General features: G+C 41.8%; 1 protein-coding gene across 8 annotated transcripts in view; it reads right to left on the bottom strand.

Moving 5' to 3' along the window:
• Positions 1 to 27923, bottom strand: part of BCAS3 (BCAS3 microtubule associated cell migration factor) — a 300365-nt gene that overhangs the window by 262852 nt on the left and 9590 nt on the right. For all 8 annotated transcript variants that reach the window (XM_066563443.1, XM_066563444.1, XM_066563445.1 and 5 more), the window contains exons 6-9: positions 22219 to 22300; positions 15575 to 15647; positions 2626 to 2733; positions 30 to 106 (exon numbers count right to left, since the gene is read on the bottom strand). In XM_066563443.1, the coding sequence (XP_066419540.1) occupies positions 30 to 106; positions 2626 to 2733; positions 15575 to 15647; positions 22219 to 22300 (340 nt within the window). The remainder of the gene's footprint in view (positions 1 to 29; positions 107 to 2625; positions 2734 to 15574; positions 15648 to 22218; positions 22301 to 27923) is intronic.

Below are 27923 nucleotides of genomic sequence, written 5' to 3' on the forward strand. Positions count from 1 at the left end.
TCCACCTCTGAGCCCAAAATTGTACGTACTGGTGACGAAGAATTTTTTGGTGAAAGTGCAGCTGTCAAAGGCGGCGATTTTCTCCTGCAGGACCACAACGAGGATCCTGAAAACACAGAAATGGAACGGCCACTTTAGACATTAAATGCATTGGTTTAAAGATTCAATATCTAAATGTAATTATTTCAAAAGCATCAATATAAACTCTGCAGTGATGAAGTGCCAGGTTACCAATCCCTGGCAGTTATTGAGGGCTCTCTCTCCTCCCAACCACACGAACTCCACTGCAGGAAGTGCAGGGGGCTGAGCCACAGCAGCACAGCACTTTTGTGATGAAGCTCTTGCACTCAAAGCTCCATTAAAAAGCAAGAATGGAGCTGCAAAGACCCTGAATTACTGTCACTGACTCAAACAGCAATCGGCAGAACAAGAGCTAAACGTCAAATAATCCCACTGCCCACCTCAGTGCCAATCTATGAAACATTTTATTTGCTAAAAGCAGGGGGGAGTGTAATACCAAGAACATCAGCACACAAACAGAGCTGAGAGAAGCAGAATTTGGGTCAATTAGCATATTGAAGATGTATGTTTTTGTGCATTACACTTTTATTGTAAAGGCCAAAAGCCACAGGGTAACAGGAAACACGGTGCTGCCTCAAAAAACAGAGCCCAGAAATGCAAACGTGGAAGCAGAGCAGCAGCTTGGAAATTTCAGAACCAGGGAACGCTTTCTCCCACACTGATGACTTCCCAAAATCGAGTTTTTAAAAGCCTGGCATGAAAGAAGCACCTGGGAAACCAACACATAAAACTTACATTTAGCAATAGGACATAATTAATAATCTGTTATCCTCTCATTAGGCAGACTGTGAGAAAGCGTTTTTAAATTAGCTGTCAATATAGAGCATTATTAAATATTGTTTTAATGGTTTTAATTGTAAAGATACACCATGGAAAAAAATTAATCACATCTCTCACTGACTAAAACACACCTAATGCTTCATGTGAACATCATGACTGTGTGCTACAGCCTGGAACAGTCACCTTTATATAGGGGATGAATCACCTCAGCATCAATCATATCCTTGGGGAAAGGCTGATGATTATTTCCCAGAAGTGTGAAATCAGCCTTTAACCCTTTTTTCCCTACTTTTATCTGTTTTGCTGTAAGAACACTTCCTCTTACCCCATGAGAGCTCAATACCTGTGGGAAGAACTACACTAAAACCAAAATATCCACAGTCCCCTCATGCTTGCTGATGTTTTCAGATAAATAAATAACAAATTAGTTTTGGACATATTAGTAGTTTTAGTTAAACAACATCTTCCAATTGCTGAAACTGCAGGAGAGAAAACCAGAAGAAAATGTATCAATTCTAACTTTTCCTACATTGCCTAAAATAAAGGAAACCGATGAATAATGGGAGGGCTTTGACTGCAGGTAATGTAATGTGAATATACTGCAAACCTATGGATATTGATGGGAATATTTCCCAGTCCTTTCTGGAGATTTTTGCTTTCTCCTCCTTGAAGACACTCTATGTCTTTCTGCAGAAATGAACCCCCCAGACAGATGATTCCAGAGCATTTACTGAGCTATTTATTTTTAGGAGCAGTTTACATTTAGTTGCACAAGTTTGATGCACACTCATCTATTCCCCATCTGCATCAAAACCAGGCATTAAACCCAAATCATTTTTAATTTTCCAATGCTTTGTGTTATTATTTACTGAAGGACCATCCATTCTGGCATGGCAATATGGATTCCCAAAGAAATGCAGGAATTTCTTCATCCAGGGCTGTCCCTTTACCCCAGGACCTGGATTGCACCACTCCCCCAGGACACCTGAGGCCACGGTGACTCATGGCAGTGCTGGGAGGGTGAAGGGAGCAGAGCTCAGCAGGGCTTGGACCAAAGTCACCACTCCAAACTCTCCCATCAGGAGTGCCAAGTGCAGGATCCTCACACAAGGATCCTGGGATTTCTCCTCTGCCTTAAAAAGATGCAGCAAACTACAAAGCAAACCACAACATTCCAGTTTGGTGTGTCTGGGAGAGATGGGGATTTCACATTAACTCAGCAGAATTTGATTCCATGGACACAACAGATGCTGTTCTCCTGGAGCTCTGTGATCCTCAGCCTCCAGAGCCATTTTCTCTCTATCCCAACCCAGAGATGCTGCTTTGTTATTTGACTCACTGGAACATTATTCCCTGCAAACCACAGACTGCACACCAGGAATGTTTTGGATGTGCAGGGAGGCAAAATCTGACAGACCAACACAAAGAGGAGATATAAACTCCTTAGTGCTGTTTAAACTCTCTGTGATCCCATTTCCCCAGCTGTAGGTGGATCATCGAGGATTTCAGCAATTCCTGCTCACCCTTTAGCACAACTGAAAGAAGCTTAAATGATTTTTTGGTTTGAGCTTCTTAAACCAAAGCCATGGGGGAAGCACACTGATGTATTCCAACTGAAATACTCCTTGAGAAACAGAGAACCACAACTGTGCTTACAGGAGAGTGAAAAGAGGAAAATCAGGGAGGTGATACACCAGAAATTGTATTTATTACCAAAATCTGGCATGCCCTAACACACAAGGAATGCAGAGTGAGCAGCCTTACCTTTTATTGCAATGCAGGTCATAAATAGGAGTTTTGAACTGGATGGACTTGACCATCTCTCCTGTTCTCAGGGAATACAGATCCACACAGCAGTAAGGTGGGCTGGTGCTGAAATGAATTAAAAGAAGATTTTAATGGAAATCAGGGCATTTTAAAAACTAGGATTTAATTCTGCCTCCTTATGCTGCTTAGCATGCTGGAGGAAAAGTCAGACAACCACAGAATTATTAAGATTGGAAAGGACCACCAAGAACATCAAGTCCTGGACCCAGAATTCCAGCAACCCCAGCAGGACTCTGGAGAACAAAGGGTCAATAGAAACCTCCTACATAGAGAAGGAAAACTGAATAATGATCTCCACGATGGCCATCAACCTGTATTGTGCAATTGATTATCAAACACTTGGTTTCTTTTGCCACCAGGAAGACTTGGGAAGTTTTAAACCACATCCTAGTACAAAACTACTCCTCAGAGTAACTCTCTCCTACAGGGAGGACTCGCCCAGAGCAGCAGCTGAGCTGCCTGGGGCTGATGGAGACACCTCACCCAGAATTTACATTACATCCCTGATGGACTTTTGTTTGAACCATACAGATCTTTTCAACTCTTCGTGTCGCTTTTATCATTTTTATATAAATAAAAGCTTGAAGGCCATTTCTTAATAAAAAAGGCTGAGTGGGAAAAGTGCTGAGTGTTCGATAGGGCCGAGGAAGGCAGTGGTGGAAACCCTTTTAGGGGCTGAGGGGAGGCTTTGATGTGGCAGCTCTGCTCCACGACACCTTTCTCCCCCTCCAAGAACGCATTAAAACCTTGGCTATTTCTAGGTCAAGGAATATGAAGGAGCACAAATTGCCAGCTGTACAAACACATCCTGAGCATTGGTAAAAGAGGGTGTTCCCCCCTGCCCGGATCTGTTTTATTTTACAGAGTTTCACACAATTCCTGCCCCAGCACTCACTTGTCTCTTGGATCTGCTCAAGCTGCTCGAGAATTTTCTGGAAAGCTGGAGGACAAATGCCAACTGTTTACCCCCAATGCCTCAAGATCACAAAATGGTTTATACAGTAATGTATAATATACAGTAAATGCATAATATACAGTAAATGCATAATATACAGTAAATGCATAGCAAGACAACTGTCAGAAAAATAACCGAAAAAATAACTTTTGACATTTTGCCCACTGAAAATTTTCCCAAAATATACATTTTTCTAGGCTAATAACTAGAGGGTGCAATTTATTACTTCAAGCACTTCAAAGGCCCTTCAAAAACACCTTTAAACCAGTGAAACTCGAGTCAGTTCCTGCACATTAAAGTTCACTCCTGCTCAAAAACACAGAAAGCCACTGCAAGATCTACGTACAAACTTTTTTAAATTAAGTGATTTATTGCCTCTAGGAAATTGTAATATTGATAGAGGGGGAATTTCAAAACAGCAATCTCCAAAGTAGATATAGCTAAAATTGTATCAACACACTTAATAGTGATTACTATTTCCCCATCAGCCTATTTTGAACAGTTTTTCCAATTTATGGGTAATAATTCTGTCACTCAAATGCATAATTATTACTGTAATCTCTTGGCTGATCATGGTAAGACAATTCTATCAATGCTTTTGTCAACCACAATGGGTAAAACTTTGAGTCCAAGTGCCAATAACTAGGGAATATCATGGAATCACAGAATTCCAGACTGGGCTGCGTAGGAAGGGACCTTAAAGAAAGCACATCCACTTTACAGGGACAACTTCCATTATCCCAGGTTGCTCCCTGTCCCCTTGCCTGGAATATTTTATATAGATAGGCCACAAAGACTCTGAAATTCTGTCTGAAATAAAATTCTTCTGAATTAGTCCCACAGCTTATCAACAAATATTCCTTATGTATCCTGGTTGTTCAAACAGCTGCAGAGATCAGCAACTTCTTCAAAGGTAACGGACACCAATCCACCCCCAACTTTAAAACGTGGCAATAATAAATGTATAAATACACTCAGGCCTTTGTATCTTCCACTGTGTGAGTGCTGCAGTGCAGGGATGGAGGGAAAGAGCAGATGCCTCATCCAGCTGGCACCTGGTGACATCTGTGCTTGTGGCCCACCACAGCATCACCTCCTCCCAGATCTGCTGGGTCACACCATGGCAGAAAAGCTCTGTGCAAAATGTTTGCACAGAGACAAACACTGCACTCAGAACACTCCTGCTTTTTTAGTAGAAAAAAAAAAATTTAAAAGGAGAAGAGTGATGGAATCAACACGAGGCTGGGTTTTCTGTGCCTTGAAGGCTTTGCTTTATCAAGGGTTGATTTTCCTCCTCTCTGCCACACAATGAACATCCCACTCAAAGAGAGATGGGCCCCAGTGACAGGCTGGCCTCACGGGTCTGGAAAGGAAAAGAAAGAGCTTGGAGGTGTAAAACTGAAATAAAACTTTGGCTGGGAAAGCTGCCCTGTACGAAATGCTCTTTACATGAGCATTTTCCAGTCAATTGAGGCCTTTAATAAAATCACTGGCCAATATCGCTGCATTTTATACCACCTTCACAAAGTTTCTTTAAAGCCCAGCCTAAAGCACAGACTTATTTTTATTAATTACTTTTGGCGCCTTTAAGAGGAGACAAAAATATTAAAACTTGCACTGAAATCCTATTTAAAGTAACTAATAGTTCAACATAATCTCTTACTAGGCCCAGCTTTAACAGCCTGCAGGAGTAAAAAAAAAATAAAAAATAGAATTTGCTGTAAATATGAGGTTGCTAAGAGCCTGAAATGGAATATAATTTCCAAACTTGTAGAGACAACAGGTGACAGAAAAGTGACAGCAAGTCCAAAGAACTGGCTGCTCAAGCTATACCCAAAGGATTTGCACAGCAAATTAGTCCACAAAGTTGGGGTTTTTTTTAATTACTTCTCTATAAAGCATCAAATCCACCAACAAGTAGCTGGTAAAAAAGGCGATTTCTGTGTGGGAATGAGGAGGATGCTGACAGTGACCCGAGTTTTTAATCAGCAGGGGTGGTTACAATTCTCCTGTTCTACCTCTCTGGTGCTTCACAGAAGGGGAAGAGAAGCAAAACAAAACCAGAGCACAGAGTTAATTAATTGAATATTGGAAAAATTCCTGCCCTGAACCTTTACACTGGAAAGTTGAAGCATGAGATTTGATTGTGATCTTTGTAGCAATATTAGGAACGTGGTGAGACCACAAAGGCAATTCTGTTCTCCTCAAGGGCCCTGAAGAAGGTTTGCTCAGATTAACAGATTTCAATTCTGGAAGGATCATCTTCTCTTTCCAGGCCATGCACAAAATGTCCCAGAAGCTCAAAGAAATTATTTTTTACCAAGCAACCTAATCTTGTCTTAAAAGACTTTGACCAACAATGAGTCCTCTATTTTTATGGTGAGTGGTTCCAACATTTTGATCCTTTTATTTTTATGAAATGACTTCTTAGTGCCTGACAGAATTGGTACATATTCTGCTTTTTGGCTTCTGTGTCTCTGTCAAGGACACTAAAAGGCTCATTGCCTTCAGTTACCTGTTGTCAGTAACCACCCAGAGCAATCCAGGCACCAAGAAAGTGAAAAGAACTTTTAAGCCTTAAGTTGTAAGGTTTGTATTCCAGGCCTAGCACTAAACTCCTCTAAGCCCTTCCCAGCAGGGCAATTCTCCCCTTCTTTCTGAGGGATGCAGAATGAAAACTTGAAAGAAATAATAAATTCAGTTCTTTCTTTCTAAACACCACTGCAGAAAGAGCTTTCATTAGGACTTTCATCATCTATAGGCTCTCTGCATCCCATCTTTTCACAATGAAAAACTCCACTCTGTAAGTAATTTTCTAATTTATGGTACTTAATAGATTCATTCAAAATCAGTAAAAGCAGCACCAAATTTCTCAGAAAAGTGACACTTCCCCCAAAATGTGTGTGCAGCACCAAATCACAAAGCAGCAGAGACATTTTAAGTGCACCACAAATTGCAGAAAGCATGGAAACACTTATTTCTAAATAAGAAAAACCTGTACCAACCTTAGACACACGTTACTAAATCTAATCCCCTAAATACAAGGGAAGGAGTTATTTGATACAGCACTAAAATAGTTGTGTTAAACACCAGCAGATACAAACTTCACTGCTGCATCTTCCTCAAATGTTTCGATCAAGTCTATCAACCCAGGGAAAAAAAATTCACCTTATCTGTGTACTTCACCATCTCCACTGAAAATCTTTTTATTACTTGCCCACGACACAAGAAATCACCAAGTCTGCAGAAATCATTTTGTAACAGGTAAAATGAGTCAGGGCTCAGGCTCAGGAATCTCCTTTTTCTTCATCACAAGGAATAATTTTATTCCTGTTAGTTCATCACTGAGGCATTCCTTCCCAGGGCAGGGTCTAACTGCACCTGGAATGACCCAGGAAGGTCTGGCTGAAGGATTGACTGAGGGATTGGTAGAAGGATTGGTTTCTGTCCCCTGAATAACTCTGGCCACGGTCTGTGATAGAACCTGAGACTCCACAGTGACTTTTCCAGTTCTGAGTACTTTCAACAACCACTAATCCACTGCTGTTCCATGAAACCAAGAACTCCTTCACTTCCCATCTGTAGCTGAGGTGTCACACATCAATTAGGGGGGGGAAATATTGATTATTGCAACAGATTCTATGAGAAAAAATAAAAGGGGAATCCTTAAAAACATCAGAATAGCAACCTCCAAATTCCTTATTTTGGCAGCTCCTCCACATCCAGCAGCACATAACATGCTTTGACTGTTGTGCTCTCTCTGCTATCGCTCACTCTCATCATCAGAAGATTCTTTCTGGGTTCGAGGGGGTTTTATTTGGTTTGGTTTTACATTTCAGGACGCACAGAGCCACCTCGGTGTCCCCAGCACGTGGCACTCCATCATGGAGCGTAGAACCCAGCACAAGCTGCCTCCTCAGCTGTGCCCTTGCAGGGAGAGCCGGGTGTGACACACTTTCCACTCCAGTGAGACGTGCCCCACGGTGCAGAGCAGAGCTGGCCCATCACATTGGCCCACGTTGCAGAGCAGAGCTGGCCCATCACATTGCCCCACGTTGCAGAGCAGAGCTGGCCCATCACATTGCCACTGGGTAATAGAGGCAGATTAGCAGCAGCTCCAGAGATCGGGCTGTCGGCTTGGCCGTGGCTATCACTGAGGGGAAAGTACAGCTGGAGCTCCACTGGAGGAGCAGGATCATTTTTTCTGGTATATTCTGGACTGGATTTTGCTTGTTTGTAGCCAAACAAGCTTTTTATACACAATTTATGAACCTGCACTGGCTGGTTGATCATTCTCTGGACACGCACGAAAGCGAACACATTTCTGTAAATCTTTGCTTATGTTCATGAAGATTAAGTTCTGACAGAATACAACTGCATTTATCATACCTCTATCAACCACTAACATTTCTGTGATCAGCTAATTAAGCCACAATCTGATGTGTTTCCCCCAAAAAATACAAAATTAAAGAGTTGCCTTGCCCTTCCTACTGTCAAATGAAGCAGAACTCACCACTGAAATAAATGCACATAATTTGTTTTGCAGTAAGAGCCACACAGATCTCCAAGATCATACAGGACGGACCAAAATAAAAAATGTAGCAATTTTTGCATATCAAGAGACAGCCACATGTCACAGCTTAAGAGGAAAAGATCACATTTCTGGGAGCACAGCTCTGAGAACAAATTGATGCTGAAATACCTCAGCTGCAGCCAAATTCTACCAAGCACATGTAGAACCCAAACTGAGCATTTTGTGGAGCCACTTACAGCCTCAGCTAGACACAAATTCTTAAAAGTGCCAATATTTCTAACTCTCCAAAGCAATATCAGCTTTTTTCTTTATTCTGAGGCATTTGTACTGACAGAATTTCCTGATTCATGGTGTATGAGAAGACAGCAGAGTTAACACAGATTGCAGCTGATTATTTTAGCATATATACAATTATTGTATATATCTGAGGCATGTTCCTCTTCAACCTGTGAGCATCAGAATCCCCACCTCATTGTTGCACATTCAACCACCAGCGCCGAAAAATCTTTTCCTGCTACCGCTAAAACCCTCATGAAGGACCAAATATTTCATCCTGTTGGTTCTTGTAACCCATTTCTTTCCATTTCAGGCTCGTTTTTTCCCCCCTTTCTGCGCTCTCCCCTCATGATTCACGCGCCTCGCAGGCCCCTCGGCCTCTCCCCTCAGCACCAACAAAGGCCGCGCTAAGCCAGCGGCTCCAGGCCGCCCTCAGAACCACTCTGGGGCTTCGCCACTAAGCACAAAACCTTGCCCTGACCTGTCTGAACTAAAATTCTTTTGCCCTCGGTGTCATTAACGGCGTAAGAAACCCGTGGGGTTGTGCAACACTTCATCACCTCGGCATTAGGCAGCCGCTGCCGGCAGTTGCGTGACGGAGATCATTAGAAGATGTCTGTCAGCTGCGCAGGACTCTGCTAAATCTTCATTGTTTATATGCCAGTTTATGGCTCAAATGACAATTTCTGAGGAGCTTGAAAACAATCCTGATTCCAAGAAATAATTAGAGGGTTTTAGAGTGCGTATGACTGAAGCTGAGCAGGAATGAGCTCAGATCTTCTGGTTAAAGCACTTGAAAAGTGCTCGGAACAGCAAAGCTGCTCTGAGGTTCTGGTCACATCAGGTAGGCCAGAATTTCCCCAAGTGCCCATTAATTATATGTTCTTAGGTATTTCTAACTCTGTTTTATGACTTGAATCACAGACCATGTTCTACAGATGTGCAGAGTTCTCACCGTAGCTGAACTCACCAAAATGATGGTGAAGTTAAAATGGGTTAAAATGATGAAATAATACCTGAAAATAATTACTTGTAGAGCCCCACAAGCAGCAAAAGGAATATTCTGCTTTTCCCTAAATTGGTCTTAAAGCTGAAACCCTCCATGAATTGTTTAACTTCAAAAACAAACTTCAGTGTATTTTATATCCTTTCTCTCAATGAAGACAACGATGCAGCCACCTCCTCTACTGGAGCACTTTTTGCTAAATTTGGAGGAATTTCCTAGTTAAAGGTGGTTGATATTCCCAGGAGAATTACAATTGCTAAGGAAAGGCACAAAGCAACACAGCATTCTCCCCAGAGAGACACCTGATGCTGAAATGGGAGATGCAGCTCTTCCAATTGTGCAGGCAAAATTGATTAAAACATCGTGTTATTTTATTACTGTCTCACTGTAAAATATTATCGTTAAAATGTTCTATTAATAATTTTAATCACCATTAATTTTAAAAATAAGTCTCTGAGCAGCCATCCAAAAATGTGTGAGGGGTCTCCTCAGGTGATATTCAAATACACGACCTAGTCAGAATTAATAGAAAGAAGGCATCAAGGAAGATATTTTTTTAAGCACATGCCTTACAGCTTTTTCACAAAGCAGGAGCCTTCTAAATCTCTAGTTTGAATTACTGAAGAAATATTCAATATTATAAATTGAAATTTGCAAAATTAAAATTTAAAGCTAAGATACATTCATTCTGTTTAAAAAAAACCAAACTAAAGAAAAATAATAATGACATCAAATTTCTTAAAATTGTATTTTAATTGTCTTTTCCTCTACTGTGGAGATTTAAAAGGAGCTCATCCATATATGAATGGTTGAGCTCAAACTCCCATGACATTTTCTCTGCATATTAAACATTTCTGAAGAAAGGAAGGGAAAAGCACAGGAAGGACTCGAGAGTGCCCATGGTAAGGGAGGAAATGGCATTCAGTAACAGATGCAAAGTTCAAATACTGTCAAGTTGTAGGAATTACTCGAGTGGCAGCAGTTGTGTAACGACACAGAAACAGGGGCTGGAAGTTGAAGCAGTTTGCAATCAGCTGCTCCAACTACGAGCAAGAAGTGACTGCACTTGTTTAGGAAAAAACCAGATTAAAGAGCATCCTCTGTGAAGCCACTGATGGGATCTGATGGCTTTAAGAGTCCTCAAGAAAAGAGAACAACTTCAATCATCCTGAAATTTCTGCTTTCCAACGTCCTTTAAATCCTTCCTACACTACAGAACACAGAAATAACCCTAAAACATATAAGAAAAGAAAATATAATCCTCAACTGCTCTCCAGCTCTGTCACGTTGATTTATAACAGTTATTTCTACGACAGACAAAAACACACAGATGCAAACAATTACTCTATTTTTGTAGGCAACAAGTGAGGTGGGTGGTAACTGAGAAATTTAGAAAAATCCTGTCACAATATTCGGTTTTTTCTGAAGTAACCCTGAGCACACAACAAACGCTCGCCACATCAGAGACTTTCCAGGGCCTGAAGGGCCACTTTGATTCCAGCCCGCTGCAGGCATTAGTGGGGACGTAATTAGGGTAAAAAGTTCAACCACAGTTCCATGTCTAGAGTGCTGCCAGAAATAAATTTCCTCTCATTCACTGGTTTCTACTGTACCCTCCCTGAGAAACATATTGAAAACACATTTATCTTTGTAGAGTTTGTTCCTCTTCTAATTAACTTTATAGCATTTACAGTATTTAATAATTTAAAGTGGAATTTAAAGTGGCCCTGGAAGTGGCAGCCCTGCCTGTAATGGTGCTGTGCATTATCTTTTCCCTGTGGTGCTTCTTTTGACAAGTTACTGGGGGCAGCTTTGTCCTCCAGCTGGTTTTATCTGGACTTCCTGCCCTCCATCCTTCCCATCCCTCCATCCCCTCCCTGCATCACTACACACAAAGCAGTAAAACAGAACTGTGCCTCAGCTCGGAAATCTGCTGTCCCAAGCCTCCACTGCATCCCAAGGATGCCTTGGAAAAGGTTCCTTTTTTTACAGCTTCATAAATCAAAGCTTTAGAAGGTCAAAACTACCCATGGTTCTCACCAGCTGGTCAAGGTCTGACCCCAAATACTCATTTTGTCCCAGTTTTGATCCAAGATTAACAGTTTATTATAGTTCAAAGGTTATTTCTTACTCTAGGTTCACTGAGACAAACATTTGGAGTATCAGAGGAACTCCAGAGCTTTCCTGCCCTTGGTATTTACACATGGAAACACCACCTTATTCCATTAAAGCTCCATCTCCTGGCATTGGAATCCATGAGAAAATTCACATAATTACTAGCAAACATTACACTTCAACATTACAAATAAGTACATTTTTATAATCACAGAATCAGCTCACAAGAAAAAATGAAGAGCTCTTTTTAAGATGGAGATTCTACCTTTAGCACATAACTACCCCATCCAACATTACTAAAAGGAATTTAAACTACTTTATTCCTGCCTCTCTCAGGCTCTTAAAAGCCACCACACAACCTGCTAAGGCTAAACTGAATTTTCCCAAAAGAAATCAGAGAGGAAAATGTTTTTCATCTGCTGGAAGGGAAGGAAGTCTTTGCAAGGCAGCTGACACCACACAGCTCTGCAGTTAATGAGGCTTTGCAGTTATGCAGCAGCACAAGAACCTCTGGGACTCACATCCCCAAAGGTAACAGAAATGAGAGAGTTTTGCCCAACTTTAGAGATCCTACTGTACTTTCTGGAACAAAATAATTAAATTAAATTTGCTTTCTAGGCTTGAGAGTCTTCACAAAATCTGAATTTTGCACACTCTTCAATAAAAGCTCACAAATACTTCACAAACTTCATGAAATCTATTTCACAGAGCCCAACACAATTCAAAATCACAACCACGTGGCCCAGACCATTTCTCTGTGTGATTTCAGAAAACAAAGTGCATTTTCTATCTGCAGTGAGCACACCCTTTGCACAGCCCATGGCAGGGCTGAGCCAGGTGAGCCCTCACCATCACCACCAGGAAAAAAACCAGAGGAAATTTCTGAGATTTCAGGGCATTCCAGGAAGAGCTCCCCTGAGCAGTGTCTGGGAACAAAAAGTTCATTCACCAGAGCTCATTTCCTCCTCTTGGGGGATCCTTGCAGGACCTTTGCTGTTGGTGTCTGACAAATCATTTCCCAGCCAGCTCATCTGAAGCATTAAAAGCTGCAGACACTGGAGTGGACACTGGATTTTAGCACTACCCAGTGTTTGCCGGAGCCTGAGCAGGCTCACGTCACTCTGAAATGTGAATTGAGAAAATATTAATGCTTTAATTGTGCTGTTACTCATGGGAAGCTGCTTCCTAAACCTGAGCACTCCCATAAACACATTCCTGAGCTGAAACTGGGTTAGGGTTAGCAGGATTTCATCTACAGTAGCCCAGAGAATAAAGCACACGCTTCCTGAAAATCTGCTGTCAATTGATTTGCCTTGTAAACAGATCAGCAGGGGAAAAAAAAAATGCTGGCCAGCCAAAGTTACACATTTTGTTTGCTCCAACTACTCCTCCTTCTTTAATTTACCCTAATTTCCTCTCTCCTCCCATGATTAATAAAGATTACCTCTTGCTTCTCATGCCCTTGAATGACCTCCATCCAATTCTTCAAGTCATCTAAAATTTTCCACCACTTGATATCATCAAACTAATTCATCTTTCTAAAAATATAAACTGAAAAGCCAGCACAGGCTAGAGGCTGCTGAAGGGGCCAGTGCCTGAGCTCCTGCACTCTCCCCAAAGGCCTCAAACTTTTACTTTTTAATCATCTATTACTGATTGTTTAATTAGTTACACTTGCAGCACCAGCCGATTATCATACAGCCTATGTAAGATTATGGCATTATCTGTTCATCTTTGGCAAAATGATTTGGCTGTTTGGACACAGGACAAGGGAACCAAAATATCAAATGTTTTTGGTAAGGATGGCTTAGAGATCCAGGTCTGGAGAAAGGCTTTAGGAGCCTGCAGTGACAGCACAAGGGCTCTGCCTTCCCTGCCCCTTCATGTGCTTTTATTGCCCTCCTAGATCGGTCATTTTGATTATTTTCAGCTTTCTTGTTACCTATATTATCTACTGAAGGGCAAATTTGCACTCTCTCCATTTATTCTCAACGTTTCTTAAATAATCTGAATTAAAACAGAATTATCTCGGTTGGTTTCCCTTTAAACTTCTCCATTAGTTAAACTGAAGTATTTATTTAACATTTACATCTGAACAGAACAAAAGTAATGTATTTTGGACCTCTCTGGTGTATTTGCCAGGGTTTTTACAGATCCAGTCTGTTCCAAACTATGGCTTCAATAACCCATGTGGGGGAAATAGAGATATCTTAATGTTTCACCACCCAGGAAATGCATTAATGTGCACCAAACCCACCAGTTCGTTTTGTGTGTCTATAAAGGTTTGTTTGTCTTATCACCAGGAACAAGCAGGCATGTCTTTACAACCCTCCACAACCCCCAAATTTAGTCAGATATTCTTTCTTTTTTGGTTTTCCTTTTAATTTGCAGATCTGTAATCTAAGACTGAAACTGACTGAACCAACCTCTAAACCAGCAGAGAAATACCAGCCAAAAACCACAATCTGTTTCCCATTTCTGTGTCAGGACTGCATCTTTTGGGGGGCTGTGCAAACAATTGTTTTGAAAAGATTATACAGTGAATCACAGACTGCTTTGGGTTGGAAAGGGACCCTTAAAAACCATCCAGGCCAACCCCCCTGTGAAACATTTCAGTCATTTGAATAGCTGGAAAAATGTGACTTTTAAAACCCAAAAATATGTGTACCAGAAAATCAGATATGAGGCAAAAGTTCCATCTTGTTGATGAGTAGGAAATGATCACACACAAGAATAGAAAACAAAATCTATTAGCAGGAAATTCATCTGGGAGTTAATTAATAATGGCAACAACAAAGAATGATTCAGAAATTACAATATTATGGAGTTGAAAACACATCAGGGGCTTTTTTCTGAGGAAAGCAGAAAGTGCCCAGAACCTTTGAATTATTTTCCATTAACAGAAATACAATAACACAGTGAAAATAATTATCTTCAGGGCTTGTTCATTTCTCAGGTATCTCAGCTTCTAAAACAAGACTGTAAGGAAGATTTTTACTAAACCAACATATCCTTTACATATATAAATGCACTGATTGGATAAAGACACAGCAGTATTTGCACCTCTAATTTATAAATAGTTAAACTTACAGGGCAGGGAAGAAAAAGAGAAAAATCACCATAAACTGATTTTTGCAAGTTGTAAATACATAAAGAAAAAATTCACTTCTCTGCCTTATGTGGATTTTAATTCAAACATTTAAGGCAGGTAATATTAATATTGCAATTTAACACAGTAATACCAGAGAGGGGTAAAGATTTGACAGTTCTTCCTTCACACACACAGTGATTAAATTCTTAATTGAAAAAGGTGTGGCACAGAATTAGTCTTACAACTGTAAGAAGATTTACTTCAACTGCTCAGCCATTAAATGGCTGTGTAGAGGATTACTCCTGAAAAGCAAATATTTTCCTGTAGGTAGAGATATAAATCCTGTGCATTGTCTGAATTAAACACAAAATATCTCAAGGGCCTCTTTTATAAGAGCAGTGATACAACAATTCCGGAGAGAGCACAAAGCAAGATTGTAAACTGATTTTTGTAACTCAAGGAAGGAGGTTTAACATGTATTTTGCTAATACACGTGCATTAATACAGCATGTGCCTGCAACAATGAAATGCTTGGTATTTGTAATTCATTTGCTGCTTGAAAAATTACTTTTTAAGACACAGAGATTGCTTTAAACACTTCACAATAATAATTCTGACCTGGATTAATATCAGAAAAGGTTAATCATAAAGTTGTGATTCCACTGAGAATAAAATAAACTTTAAATACCTCTTTATTTATTTTATATCAAGAGTCTCTTTTTCATTCCTTTCCAAAAGCTTAAGTCATAGGAAAATATATGTTGACACACCAAAAAAATAGTTTAAAGCCACATGCCAGTGTTATCCCATGAAGAAAAAAGGAACAAAGCTTTAAAGATGTCATCTGCAGGGCTTTTCAGAAGGCAACACAATTTCTATATTCCTTTTATCCCCAGAAAACATTCTTACCCAGAAGACCCAATGCTTTTGCACACACCAAGCAGAGGCCTCTTCTCAGCAAAATTATCACATTTCTGAGCACCTGGCAAGAGGGAAAACAAAAGAAAAGAAAAAGCAAATCACCACATGCTGTTTGTACAGTTTCCAAGTTCAGGCTGGGGCCCAATCTACTGATATTACACACAACCCCCAGCTTGTGCAAGGTAAGGGACAGAAATTCAAATTACAGGCAGAGCTGTGAGAGAGATGAAAACGAGAACCAACACAAGCAGCAAAACGTGGCCAGGCTTTGGGAGGGATTTTCTGTTCATCCCACCAGGGCTGGGATGCTGGGGGTGAAACAAGTGGCTCTTGCTCCCTTTTCCCTGTTTTTTAGGAAGTTCTCTGCAGCTCTGCCTGGGTTCACACCTTGGCTTCCAGTTTGTAGAAGTGGAACCCAGGAGTGCCAAGCTCAGAGCAGCCTCTGCAGCCCCTGCCCCATGCCCAAGAAAACAGGAGGAGAAATCCAAACCACATCCATCTGTTCCAGCACCAGGAGATGTAAACCCTTAAGAAAACAACCCCCAGGTGGAAGCACAGCTCCTCCAGCCCAGCCCAGCCCATGCCATGCCCTTGCAGGGGTGCAGAGCCCAGCAGAGCCCAGCTGGGCCTGCCCTGGCGCCCTGTCCCACAGCAGTGCCACCAGCCTGGCACCGGGAGCCAGCCCTGCTGTGCCCCAGGCCCACTCACAGCTCCAGCCCAGCACAACCAGACTGTTAAAGACGCCACACTTCTTAAAACGGGGTTTTAAGAGTTTGGAGAGCTTTGCTTTATTGCTGCGTAAACAGAAATAAAACTAACATTGAGTCTTTAAAGGAAAAAAAAAAATCTCCCTTCTGCTTGTGAACAATGTGTAACTGAATTCCAGGCTATGTTTCTACCCAACTTAAAGAACAAAGTAACAACCAATACCACCACTACTAACTTTCCTCCATTTTCTTTCAACCTTTGCCTTTTTAATTATCTATCTATAGGTCTGCACATGTGTGGTGAATAATGATTTTTTTTTCTCCATTATACACCAAACCCTTTGATCTCTAAAGAATATTAGTGATACAGTCTGCTCAAAATTTAAATCTTGAATAGTGCTGTACAAAACCAAATCATTTATTCAGAGAGGCACAACAATTAACAATATACATTTTGACACAGCAGACTGTTAATTATTAATGACTCAGGTACATGCATTTAATTTGTAACAAACACTGTTGAGTCCTCTCAACTGTACAAGGAAAAATCTTCCCTCCTACACCTTTGGCTATTTACAAAGTCAAATGGATCACATCAATAACTCCACCATCAACAATAGCTTTACAAATAACCTAAACCAGCCAGATGTATTTTCCTTTTATTCCTATTATATCAAGCTCTTTGGTGAGTCAAACCTGTACTGTATGTACTGACCTGGAAATTGATAAATGAAACATAAAAGTCTTCTTAAGAGTCTGGCAACCAATTTGTTTCCTTCAATGCAGGGAACAGATGAATTCCATTTGTTCTGCTCCCAGCACGAGGGTGAAATGCTGACTACCAGCACTGCTGACACTGATTTAAGTGCAGCCAGGATTTCACCTGAAGTATTTAACTCTACTTTTTGCCTTCTTTTTTCACTAATATATTAGAGGATATATTAGAGACACAAATTCAGATGTTTATTTATGGTCTAGTTTAATGACCAGGAAAGGAAAGAAGGAGGAAAAATGAGGGGGAGCCCAGGGAATCAAGTGCCCAAAATCAAAAGCAATGCCAGATTTAATACCCACAGTACAGATTTGCAAAATTTCTACAACAGGTGCTTAAACTTCTCATTTCTGTCTATAATGACTCAAGTCCCTCAATTTTAAAAAAATCCATTTTCTCCTTCAATACTTTCAGAATGTAAATATTAATAGTGCAGGAAAGGATCATTACTGGGAGGCCTCTGAGGGCACTAAATCAGGTTAATAGCTGTCCCATCCTGGAGATTGCACAGTGACATGTGTTGGGCTCTAATGGAGGCAGGAGCCTCTCCCAGGTCTGGGGTGGCATTTAATCCCCCAAGTTCTGCTGGATTAATTTTCATTTGTAGAATTGTGTTTATTTGCATGTGCGAGGCGCTGACGTTGCACACACCTGCTGCACACACAGTGTTTAACAAAATTGAAATGAAAAACAGCTCTCTAAATCCCCCCAAATACAAAAAGTATTGAAATCCTGTTGCAAAGTCTCTTTCTTAAACTCCTTTTATTCTAAATCCTTTTAACTCTGTCATATAACACTACAGCATTTATAAAATGCTGGAAATCCTGACAAATCACACAATTAAAGTAATGAAAACTGCCCTTCCTGCCAACAAGGCACCACCTTATCTACAGCTCCATTTAGCTAAATGATAGGTTTGGTTTTTCAAAAACCTCACTTCAGTTAGTATGCTTAAAATTGAACCAAAAAAAAGGGAGAAAAAAAATATCTCTGTGGCTAAATGAAATTTCATACAAATCAACATTTAGAAGTTTATGAAGTCAAAAGGTCACCCAGCCTAAGCTCAAAGCAGCTTAGACCCTGTCCTGCTGATGAAACTGTGAACTGGGGCCTCAGGGCCTGCTAAGGCCTCTCAATAATGCCAATAAAAAGAGTGACAACAGCACCAAAAGCAGCACATCATCTTTGTGCAGAATGGAAATGAAGCCCAGAGGATGTCACAGGAACTCCAAGGCTGCTCAGGACTCTGGGAATGGCCCTGGTTTGCCAGCAGGAGGAAGCTGCTGGATGAATTTCACACTCTGACCTATTTAGCAGTGCTCAGAGGCACCGTGGAGTGGATTTTCCTGGTGTGTAATTCCACGGATCAGTCCCATTTAATAATGAGTGCTGCTCCTGCTCCACTAAACCCCTCTCATTCCCATCTTTTCCTTGGAGATCTTGTGGCACTCGTGGTCCTGCAGCAGCCCAGCACTACCTGGGAGTGCCCCAGGCTGGAATTCCCTCTCAGCCCAGCCGGGTGAAGGTTTCAGGTGCACTGGTCTAAAGCACCAGAAAACAATGAAATAATTAATTTATTTCATTTATGATGTGATGAGGAAACACAGGTCAGGCCAAAGCTTCGAAGAAATCGGGATTTTACAGTGTTGCACCCCAAAATTCTCCCCTGTAATCTCTCTAAAAGAGACTAAGTTGGAGAATTCCAGCCTGTAATTTCTATAATCCACAGACATTGCCATTCATTATCCCAAAAACCCCAGCAGAACTCAGACACACACCTGCACAACCAGCCCAAACCTTGCTTGTCCATCCAGCAGGGCCTGGGATTCTTTTGGCCTTTATGGGGATTTCAAACCACTGAACCACCCAAGTGGCTGAACATACACAAACCTCACATCTGCCTTCCTTTAAAAGCAACCTAAATATTAAAGCTCTTTAAGTGTACCTGCACATAAAGCTGAGTCAGCTTTTGAGGTTCCAATCTTCATTTTACCAACATCAAAGATGGGAGCAGTGGAGAACAGGGATAAATCTGCTGCAATATTCCAACTCTCAATGGGTTTTAGTGCCTCTAAATTCTTTCTATTTCCTTTTTTTATTTGCTTTTTTCCCCACTTATAAGTCAATTTGAGTGAACAGTCAAATTCACTGAGAGATGTAGGGCTATTATATCATCTTTCTGCAAGCTGCATAATCTAGAAAATGGCAATAAATTAATTCAGCTCGCTGGAGGAATTTATTTTCATAATGCTGAGACATGGAAATAGGTTTTACAGACAACCACTGATCTAAACTTCACCACACCAGCCTGTCACCCCTTTGAGCAGGAGCTGCCACACACACAGCTGCTCCCTGGCTTTCTGAGCCTCTTGATTGATTTTGAAACTATGCAGCTCTACCTTGACAAATGGGACAGCACAAGGCAAAGCAGGTATTTGGCCAGGGGCTTGTAAAATGACCTGGGATAAGTAATAAAAAATGGGAGATTGTAGCACTGACTTCCTTCAGAAAGCATCAATATTCTGATTTTGTAGGTGAAAAAAACCACAAAGGTAACTGAAATGAATGTATCATTGCCTCAGCACTGACAGAAAATCCAGACCTGGACACATGGAAACAACCCTAACCCCAGCCCAACCCCAGATGTGGAAGTGGAGAAGAGCCACGGATGGCTCAGAGGGATTACAGCTCAGAATTCCTGTCCCTGGGACTGCCACAGTCCAGACTGAGATGTTCTCATGGTCTGAATATGAGCTCTGCAAGCCCAAAATCTGCTCACAGTCAAAGCCTCAGTCTCCAAAAGGCCATGTATATTGTAAACTGCACAGATTAATTCAAGCCCTGCCTAATGAAGGCCCTGCTAGGTGTGGCCTGGCCTGAGGAGAGGGGCTGATATCTGGAGGGTTTGGCATTATTTACAGAAATCCCTCCATTACTCACGGCCATCTCCTGCAGGCTGCAGAGCAGGACATCAGAATGAGGCAGCAGAGCTGGGCCAGCCCAGGCTGGGGGGCTCAGAGCAGGGCAGAGCTGGGCCAGCTCCCCTGGGGGGCTCAGAGCAGAGCAGAGCTGGGCCAGCCCAGGCTGGGGGGCTCAGAGCAGGGCAGAGCTGGGCCAGCCCAGGCTGGGGGGCTCAGAGCAGGGCAGAGCTGGGCCAGTCCAGGCTGGGGGGCTCAGAGCAGAGCAGAGCTGGGCCAGCCCAGGCTGGGGGGCTCAGAGCAGGGCAGAGCTGGGCCAGTCCAGGCTGGGGGGCTCAGAGCAGAGCAGAGCTGGGCCAGCCCAGGCTGGGGGGCTCAGAGCAGAGCAGAGCTGGGCCAGCCCAGGCTGGGGGGCTCAGAGCAGAGCAGAGCTGGGCCAGCCCAGGCTGGGGGGCTCAGAGCAGAGCAGAGCTGGGCCAGCCCAGGCTGGGGGGCTCAGAGCAGGGCAGAGCTGGGCCAGCTCCCCTGGGGGGCTCAGAGCAGGGCACAGGTGCCACAGATGCCAGTCCCAGCAGCTCCAGCAGCTGGCCCAGCCCCTGAGCTCACAAAGCCGCCCAGGCCCTGCTGCAGGAGATGCCCTGCATGAAATAATCCCTCTGAAACAAGGCTGCATTATGCCACCAGGCACACCACCAGGCAGAGGATCTACCATCAAAGGGCTGCAGTTTTTTCATGAAATAGTTGACAAACTATTAAGTTCTGCTGCTGTAAAGTCACCAAGTTAAAGCCATGAGCTTTCCTTTCACACCTGGGAATGAGCTGCTTATCACCAGCTCAGATCTGCTTCTAGGAACGTGCCAAATCCATCCACCAGGAGACTCCTATTTTCAATAATTCCCTTTTTACAGCTTTACAGTAAAACAGTGTTTGAGCCTGCTGATGGTAATCAGCTTCTCCTTTACAAATTCCTTTTATTTTGTTCAGAATCATTAAAGCTCATGAGTTAGTTATCTAAGGCCTCTTATTACAGCTTTACTTTTATCTGATTCCAGATACTGGTCAATGATACATTCATGTACTTTTAATCAAAGATTTATTTAAACCAAGCCATGTAAAAAGAGACCAAAACATGTTTTTAAAAGGTTTGGTTTAATTTAATATGAGCTAATTTGAATAGTTTTCTAATGTAACAACTATCATTGTCAGATGCTAAATATATGGAATTTAGGGGCAGAAAGACAATAACTGCTTGAAGGAGTTCATGGGTGTGATTTCCTTGATTGAAAAATCAAAAACCTGCTCTAATACCAGAAAAAAACAGAACTCCCAGGTTCTTCAATTCATTTACTTCATTTTCATTTCCACTTCTCTTTCTCCTTTTTTTTCCTTCTAAAGAGGAAGGGGCACAGACATCTATCACTCAATGGCACAAATAGCAGCAGCTCACTGGGAATTATGCAGGGTTCCAGTAAATGGAATAAAGGAGCAACAGGCTTGGGAAGTATTTCACTCTAAGTTAGTTTAACCTGTAACAGTTCCACAGCCACACATACTTTGTATATTCCTCTGCTTAGGAAATCACCAAAACTATATATAATATGTCCATTAAACATTCTTCATTTACTTCCTTTGAAACACACAAAACCAGTACAATTTACTAGGAATAATTTAAATAATAAGATTTTAGGCTGTATTTTTTGAGTTCATTAATTAATTCATAAAATAATTACTAGAAATTCTAAACCAGCATAGTCCCCAAACACCTTGGTCATACTAGAAATACATTCTTTTCATCCACAAAGTAAAAACAACCAATTTAATTTAAACCCAAGCAGTTCTTTCAGAAATCAACAATTAGATTGGGTTTGTATGGAACAGGGTAATTTTTTTAGAGGAATTTGCTTGTTTATGGACATTTGCTCAGATTTTGCAGCAAGTTCTTCTCAGGGTGAACTCAACCTCTGGAAGAATCCTGTTAAATTAAGCAGCTTGGTTTAGAATTTGATCAAATAGTATTTAAGCAGAGGCAAAGAGGAGCTGCACTCAAGGGATGATAAAATGCAAACCACTGAAAGGGTCAAAGTGAGTAAAGTTAATGGAAAACAAGGAGAAATGAACAAAGCAGAAGCCAGTGCCACCCCAAAACACAAACCCTGTTTTGTTAGCTTTACTGGAGTGGCTCAGCATATTTTTAGAGAGTTCTGGGGATGCTGAAGGGTTTGGGGCTGTACTCACTGATCTGAGGAGCTGGCAGGATCCGAGCAGCTCGAACCGGCCCGTGGCGCACCGAGAACAGCTCCTGAGCCTCCCCACTGATCTGCAAGGGCCAGAAAACAACTTACACCTGCAAAAATACATCCATCCAATGGCTACAAATACATCCCTTCGATGGCTAAAAATGCATCCAGTCAATGGCTACAGATACATCCAGTCAATGGCTACAGATACATCCATCCAATGGCTACAAATACATCCATCCAATGGCTAAAAATGCATCCAGTCAATGGCTACAGATACATCCAGTCAATGGCTACAGATACATCCATCCAATGGCTACAGATACATCCAGTCAATGGCTAAAAATACATCCAGTCAATGGCTACAAATACATCCAGTCAATGGCTACAAATACATCCATCCAATGGCTACAAATACATCCAGTCAATGGCTACAGATACATCCCTTCAATGGCTACAGATACATCCAGTCAATGGCTACAGATACATCCAGTCAATGGCTACAGATACATCCCTTCAATGGCTACAGATACATCCAGTCAATGGCTACAAATGCATCCAGTCAATGGCTACAAATACATCCCTTCAATGGCTAAAAATACATCCATCCAATGGCTACAGATACATCCAGTCAATGGCTACAAATACATCCAGTCAATGGCTACAGATACATCCAGTCAATGGCTACAGATACATCCATCCAATGGCTACAGATACATCCATCCAATGGCTACAAATACATCCAGTCAATGGCTACAAATACATCCAGTCAATGGCTACAAATGCATCCAGTCAATGGCTACGAAGGTAGGTAGGAAGGCATTGTAGGGAGGTATATTGGTAACTCTGCCTAGGCAACAAACAGCTCCTGAGCCTCCCCACTGATCTGCAAAGGCCAGAAAACAACTTACACCTGCAAAAATACATCTATTTAATGGCTAAAAACACATCTATTTAATGGCTAAAAACACATCTATTTAATGGCTAAAAAGGTAGGTAGAAAGGCATTGTAGGGTGGTATATTGGTAACACTCTGCCTAAGCAACCACTGCCATTTCTCTAATTGAAAATATAAATATAAGAAGTCTTGAATTAACTGCTCATGACCACACAGGCTTTGGAAGAAGCAAGACTTGAAGCTGACTAAAATTCACAGAAGTTTATCCCACGTTTCACATGGTTCTAAAGGAAAATGCCAGCTCACCAGAAATCAGTCAGGAGTGGCAAACATGGCTGGAAAAAGATGGGAGAATTTCATATATTGGTTCATTTCAAACTCACCAGGTGTGAAAACCATGTTTAAAAATTGGTGGTCAAGCTACTTAAGCCTGTCACTGATGGCGATGTTGAAAAGATTAAACCAGAAGCAGTTCAGATGAATTTCCAGACTTCCTGCAATGGTCACTCAATGTATTTTCATAAGTGCCTGGAAATGGATCCGATATGGAACGTCAAACTGCAGGAAAATGGCAAACATTATGGAGCTCATTTCCAGCTAACCAACAACTTAAAACAGATGTAATGAGCCTCAGAACACAGCCAAGGCTGGCATCAAGTTTTGCCAAACAAGCCGCTTACAATATCAGAAGAGAACATGATTTGGAATAAGGTTCTTAGGAATCAATAAACTATAAATTCAAGTGAACTTTTGGAAATGTCATTTTATGGTTGTTTCCATTTCTTTCTGCACTTCAGCTCACACGTCCAAAAAGTTAAAATACTCCTACTGTTTGACCAGCAAATCCCAAGTACAGTGCTCCAGGCTCTCAGCTTACATCCACTCTTGCCTGGTTATTTATTATCTCTGCTCTGGGTCATGGGGGAGAATGAAACCCACCCCATGAAGCACAATTAGAAATGAAATTACTCTGAAAATACCATTTACTACAGAGCTAAGCCACCTTTCTGCACACACTACAGAGAACTGCTGCTTCTCCCTGTTAAGCCTGGAATTACACACAAGCTACACAAATGTGGGGAAATAGCATTTTAAGCCATTTTAGCCCAGCAGTTTATCAATTAAAATCACTGTTAATGACACCAACTCACTAAAGGTTTGCTGATGGCTTTTAACTGATCACGAGCTTGGAGTGCAGTGTGGGGATAAAAAAAAAGCCTCTGGATGAAAACATCTGTATCCAGAAAAAACAGCTCAGGAAAATGTAGAGCACAGCTAAGCAGAAAATGAGGAAAATTAAAGAGGGACAGAGTAATAAAGAGATTTCAGAAATTAAGACAGCAGCACGTTCTCTGTCCACTGGAACACAGCAGCTCTATGCAAAGGGAAAGGAGGAAATGGAAAAGAAGGAAAATAGAAGGTTTGGGAACTATTATTCTTGGCAATTAAAGATTTTTCCCCCAAACCATGCAAATGCTGTTCACACGTGTATGCACATCTCTGGCTAGGAATGAAAACAAGAGGGAAAGGAACCAGCACAACAAAGGTAAGGAAGGAGTGATTCCCATAAAACATCCCAAGCAGCTCAGACACCTCCCTCTCCTTTTGAACCCTGCCAGCAACCAGCCCCAGCTCCAATCTGCTTCAAACAGAGCTCCAGTCCCCAAAGGAAGACACACTGAGAGGGCCAAACCTTCTTAACTCAGCTTCTGCTCTGAAATATCCTGAACTCCAGGAGAATGTTTATCCAGCCTGGGGTGCCAAGACCTGGTGGAGCTTAAACCTGAGACTTGCAAAGAAAAGCTAGAAATTGTCCAAATCCAAATGAAGTTTATTTGTGCTGAAGCATTTAGCATGGAAATCCCAGCCCAGCTCTTCTCATGCATAGAACTTTTGAATAATTAATATTCATTATTTAAAGATAATTTATTATTTCATACTGGGGGGAAATTACAGAAAGTAAGGTTAAATGGAGTAACAAAAGGCACAGGATCCAACAGTGACTAAAATGAGATTACAGGTGTTTAGGCCCTGTTTTGAGAGCACTGTAGGTTAACAGCTCCTCTGCCCAGTCCTGCAGCATTCTAAACCATGGGATGGTTCGGGTTCAGCCTCTACAGCTCAAGTGCTGAGCACCTGCTGACTCCTGGGAGCTAAAAAGGTTCAAATCTGAAGATACCTCCCCACTGGAGGCTTTGGGATGAAAATACAAGATGCCACCCAACCGCCAGCATCTCGCCTGTAAAGAAAATTCAAATTCTCTAACAGGCACAAAATAAAGTTTCCAAAAACTCTGGATGTGACATTACACCACTGATCACATGAAAACACTAATATTTAATCTAGCAGTTTCACAAAGTAACAGCTCTGTCAGGGGATTTAAGCTGTGTGTCCTTAACTGTCCTGCTGAGACAGGGGCTCAAGGCTGCATCTCGTGTCTGCCATGAATTAGTGAGAGCTTGGTTGTTCCTTGCTTTGCTTGGCACTGAAAAATGCATTAGGGCTTCAAGATTTTCTTTGAATCCCAATTAACTTCTTTAAACACCAGAAGCTTGTGCTGTTTGCAGACTTACAAACCCCTGAATTAACTGTGGTTAATTTAATGCCCTTCATTTATCCATGGATAAATTTTCATGGCTGAGGTCACATGTGACCGTATTCACAGGGGTCTCAGGATGAGGGAAGAGATGAGAATGTTGGCTCCATGTTTCAGAAGGCTGATTTATTATTTTATGATATATATTAGATTAAAACTATACTAAAAGAACAGAAGAAAGGGTTTCATCGGAAGGCTGGCTAAGAATAGAAAAGGAAATGAATAACAAAGGCTGAGACAGTCTGGACAGCTGGGCTGTGATTGGCCATTAATCAGAAACAACCACATGAGCCAGTCCCAGCTGCACCTGTTGCATCCCACAGCAGCAGATAACCACTGGGTACACTTCGTTCCTGAGGCCTCTCAGCTTCTCAGGAGGACAAATCCTAAGGAAAGGCTTTTCCATAAAACATGATGGCTACAGTCACACAGATCCAAGCTGCCTGCAAACACCTCCCTGGGGGCACAGAGATGGCGTGGCCTGATCTGCTGCCACTGCAGCCCTACCTCAGTTTATCCCCTGGGAATGGGACACTCACCCCAGCAGGAGCTGCCCACGGAGGGGACAGGGGGCAGCTGTGGGCTGGCACCTCCCAGCCAAAGGCTCCACATCCCCTTAGCAGCCCCTGGAGCTCCACAGTCTCACATGCACAGACAAAACATAAATAGAGCTCATGAATTGAAAACAGAGCTCTAAATTCTTCAAAAAGCACCTGTGAGAAACGAGGCTGTGGCTGCCATTTTGGATTGGATCCAGCTAAGTAGCAAGTCCCCGTGGCAGCTCTCAGAGCTCTTAAAAGTTTTTCTTTCCCATTCCAAAAGCCAAGAATATTTCCAAACAGGTTTCAAGAATTGGATATTAAGCTGTAAAAGCAGCTCCAGGTACTGGTTGCAGGGAAGAGGGAATCCAAAATGAGGGCTCCAAGCTGCTCTGGTAGAACATCTCAGCTTTCCCAAAACCTGGCATCAACCACAACTCCCAGACCTACAGGGAAGGCTGGAAGGAAGGATTCAAACCCCCCAAAAAAGTCTTCATTAAAGGAGGAGGAAGATTCTTCTTCTTCACTTAAGAGATCTTGAGCTACTGCTTAAAACATGACAGCCCAGGAGTCTGCAGCAATGGAGGATTTTTGATGGCATTGTTTGGAGCACGCCAGTTTGCACCCGTTAGAAAACCTGAACAAAGGAAGTTTTGTTCACACCAAGGACAAGTAATAGTTTCCAACCAGAGAAAATGGTTTTCACATGCTGAAAAAAAAAATTAAAACAAAAAAAAAAGCCAAACATACACCAAAGTGAAATGAAATGGAGTTTGGAACTCAATGCTTGAACTACAGTGGAAATCTAGAAATGGAAACTGGGGAATGTGTAACAGGAAAAGGGAATGATCTGGAGATTGTTTTTAAATATTCTGATATGTGTTTTATACATGAAGATATCATGATATGATGTTATAATATGATAATAAGCAATTAATAGATACCACCACCAAATATTGCTGCATATGGGTTAAAGGCAACTTCCAGTCATGCTGCTGCTGAGAAAGCAAGGGAGGACTGGAAGAAAATGAACAAATTTTATCACTTTAGTTTAGAAATTCTCTCAGCTTTTCCATTGAACAAGATCTCTGTAATTATCTAAAGATTGTGAGAGTTCAGATGCTCAAGGAATGTTACTCTAGTGGCTGCCCTGAGGATGAAGCTGCACCTGGTGCTTTAAATTATGGCAGTGCTAATGCAATCAGAAGTTTTGTAAAACCACATTTCTGGCACACTGGTGCCTCCTCAGTGTAAAATCCCAAAGCCTCAGCAAATGGTTTGCATGGAAGTTCTGTAAAGTCCTCAGACATTTTTCAGGGTCACTGGGTCAGGTCTTTACTCCGTTTTTCTGAGTGATTCCCTCTAGGAAGAGGCCTGGACAGAACAAGGATTGCAGCTTGGGATGTGTAAGTTCCTAATTGTCACAAGAACCAATACATTAAGGTGATTTTTCTACTGCTGAAACTCCCAGCCTACGATGAGAAACAAAAGCCAAGCAGCCAAGGTGCATTCCCTGGACAGGAACATCCAGAACAGCCACGTGGAACCCACACCAGGCTCAAAGCAGCTCCAGTTGTCTCTGAAACACCAAACTGGGAGCAAAACACAAACCCCAAACTAAACACACAACTCCGGTGCACCATTATCACACAGGAACTCCCAGTGTATCC

This window comes from Molothrus aeneus, chromosome 20, assembly GCF_037042795.1.
Source record: "Molothrus aeneus isolate 106 chromosome 20, BPBGC_Maene_1.0, whole genome shotgun sequence".
NCBI classification, from domain to species: Eukaryota; Metazoa; Chordata; class Aves; order Passeriformes; family Icteridae; genus Molothrus; species Molothrus aeneus.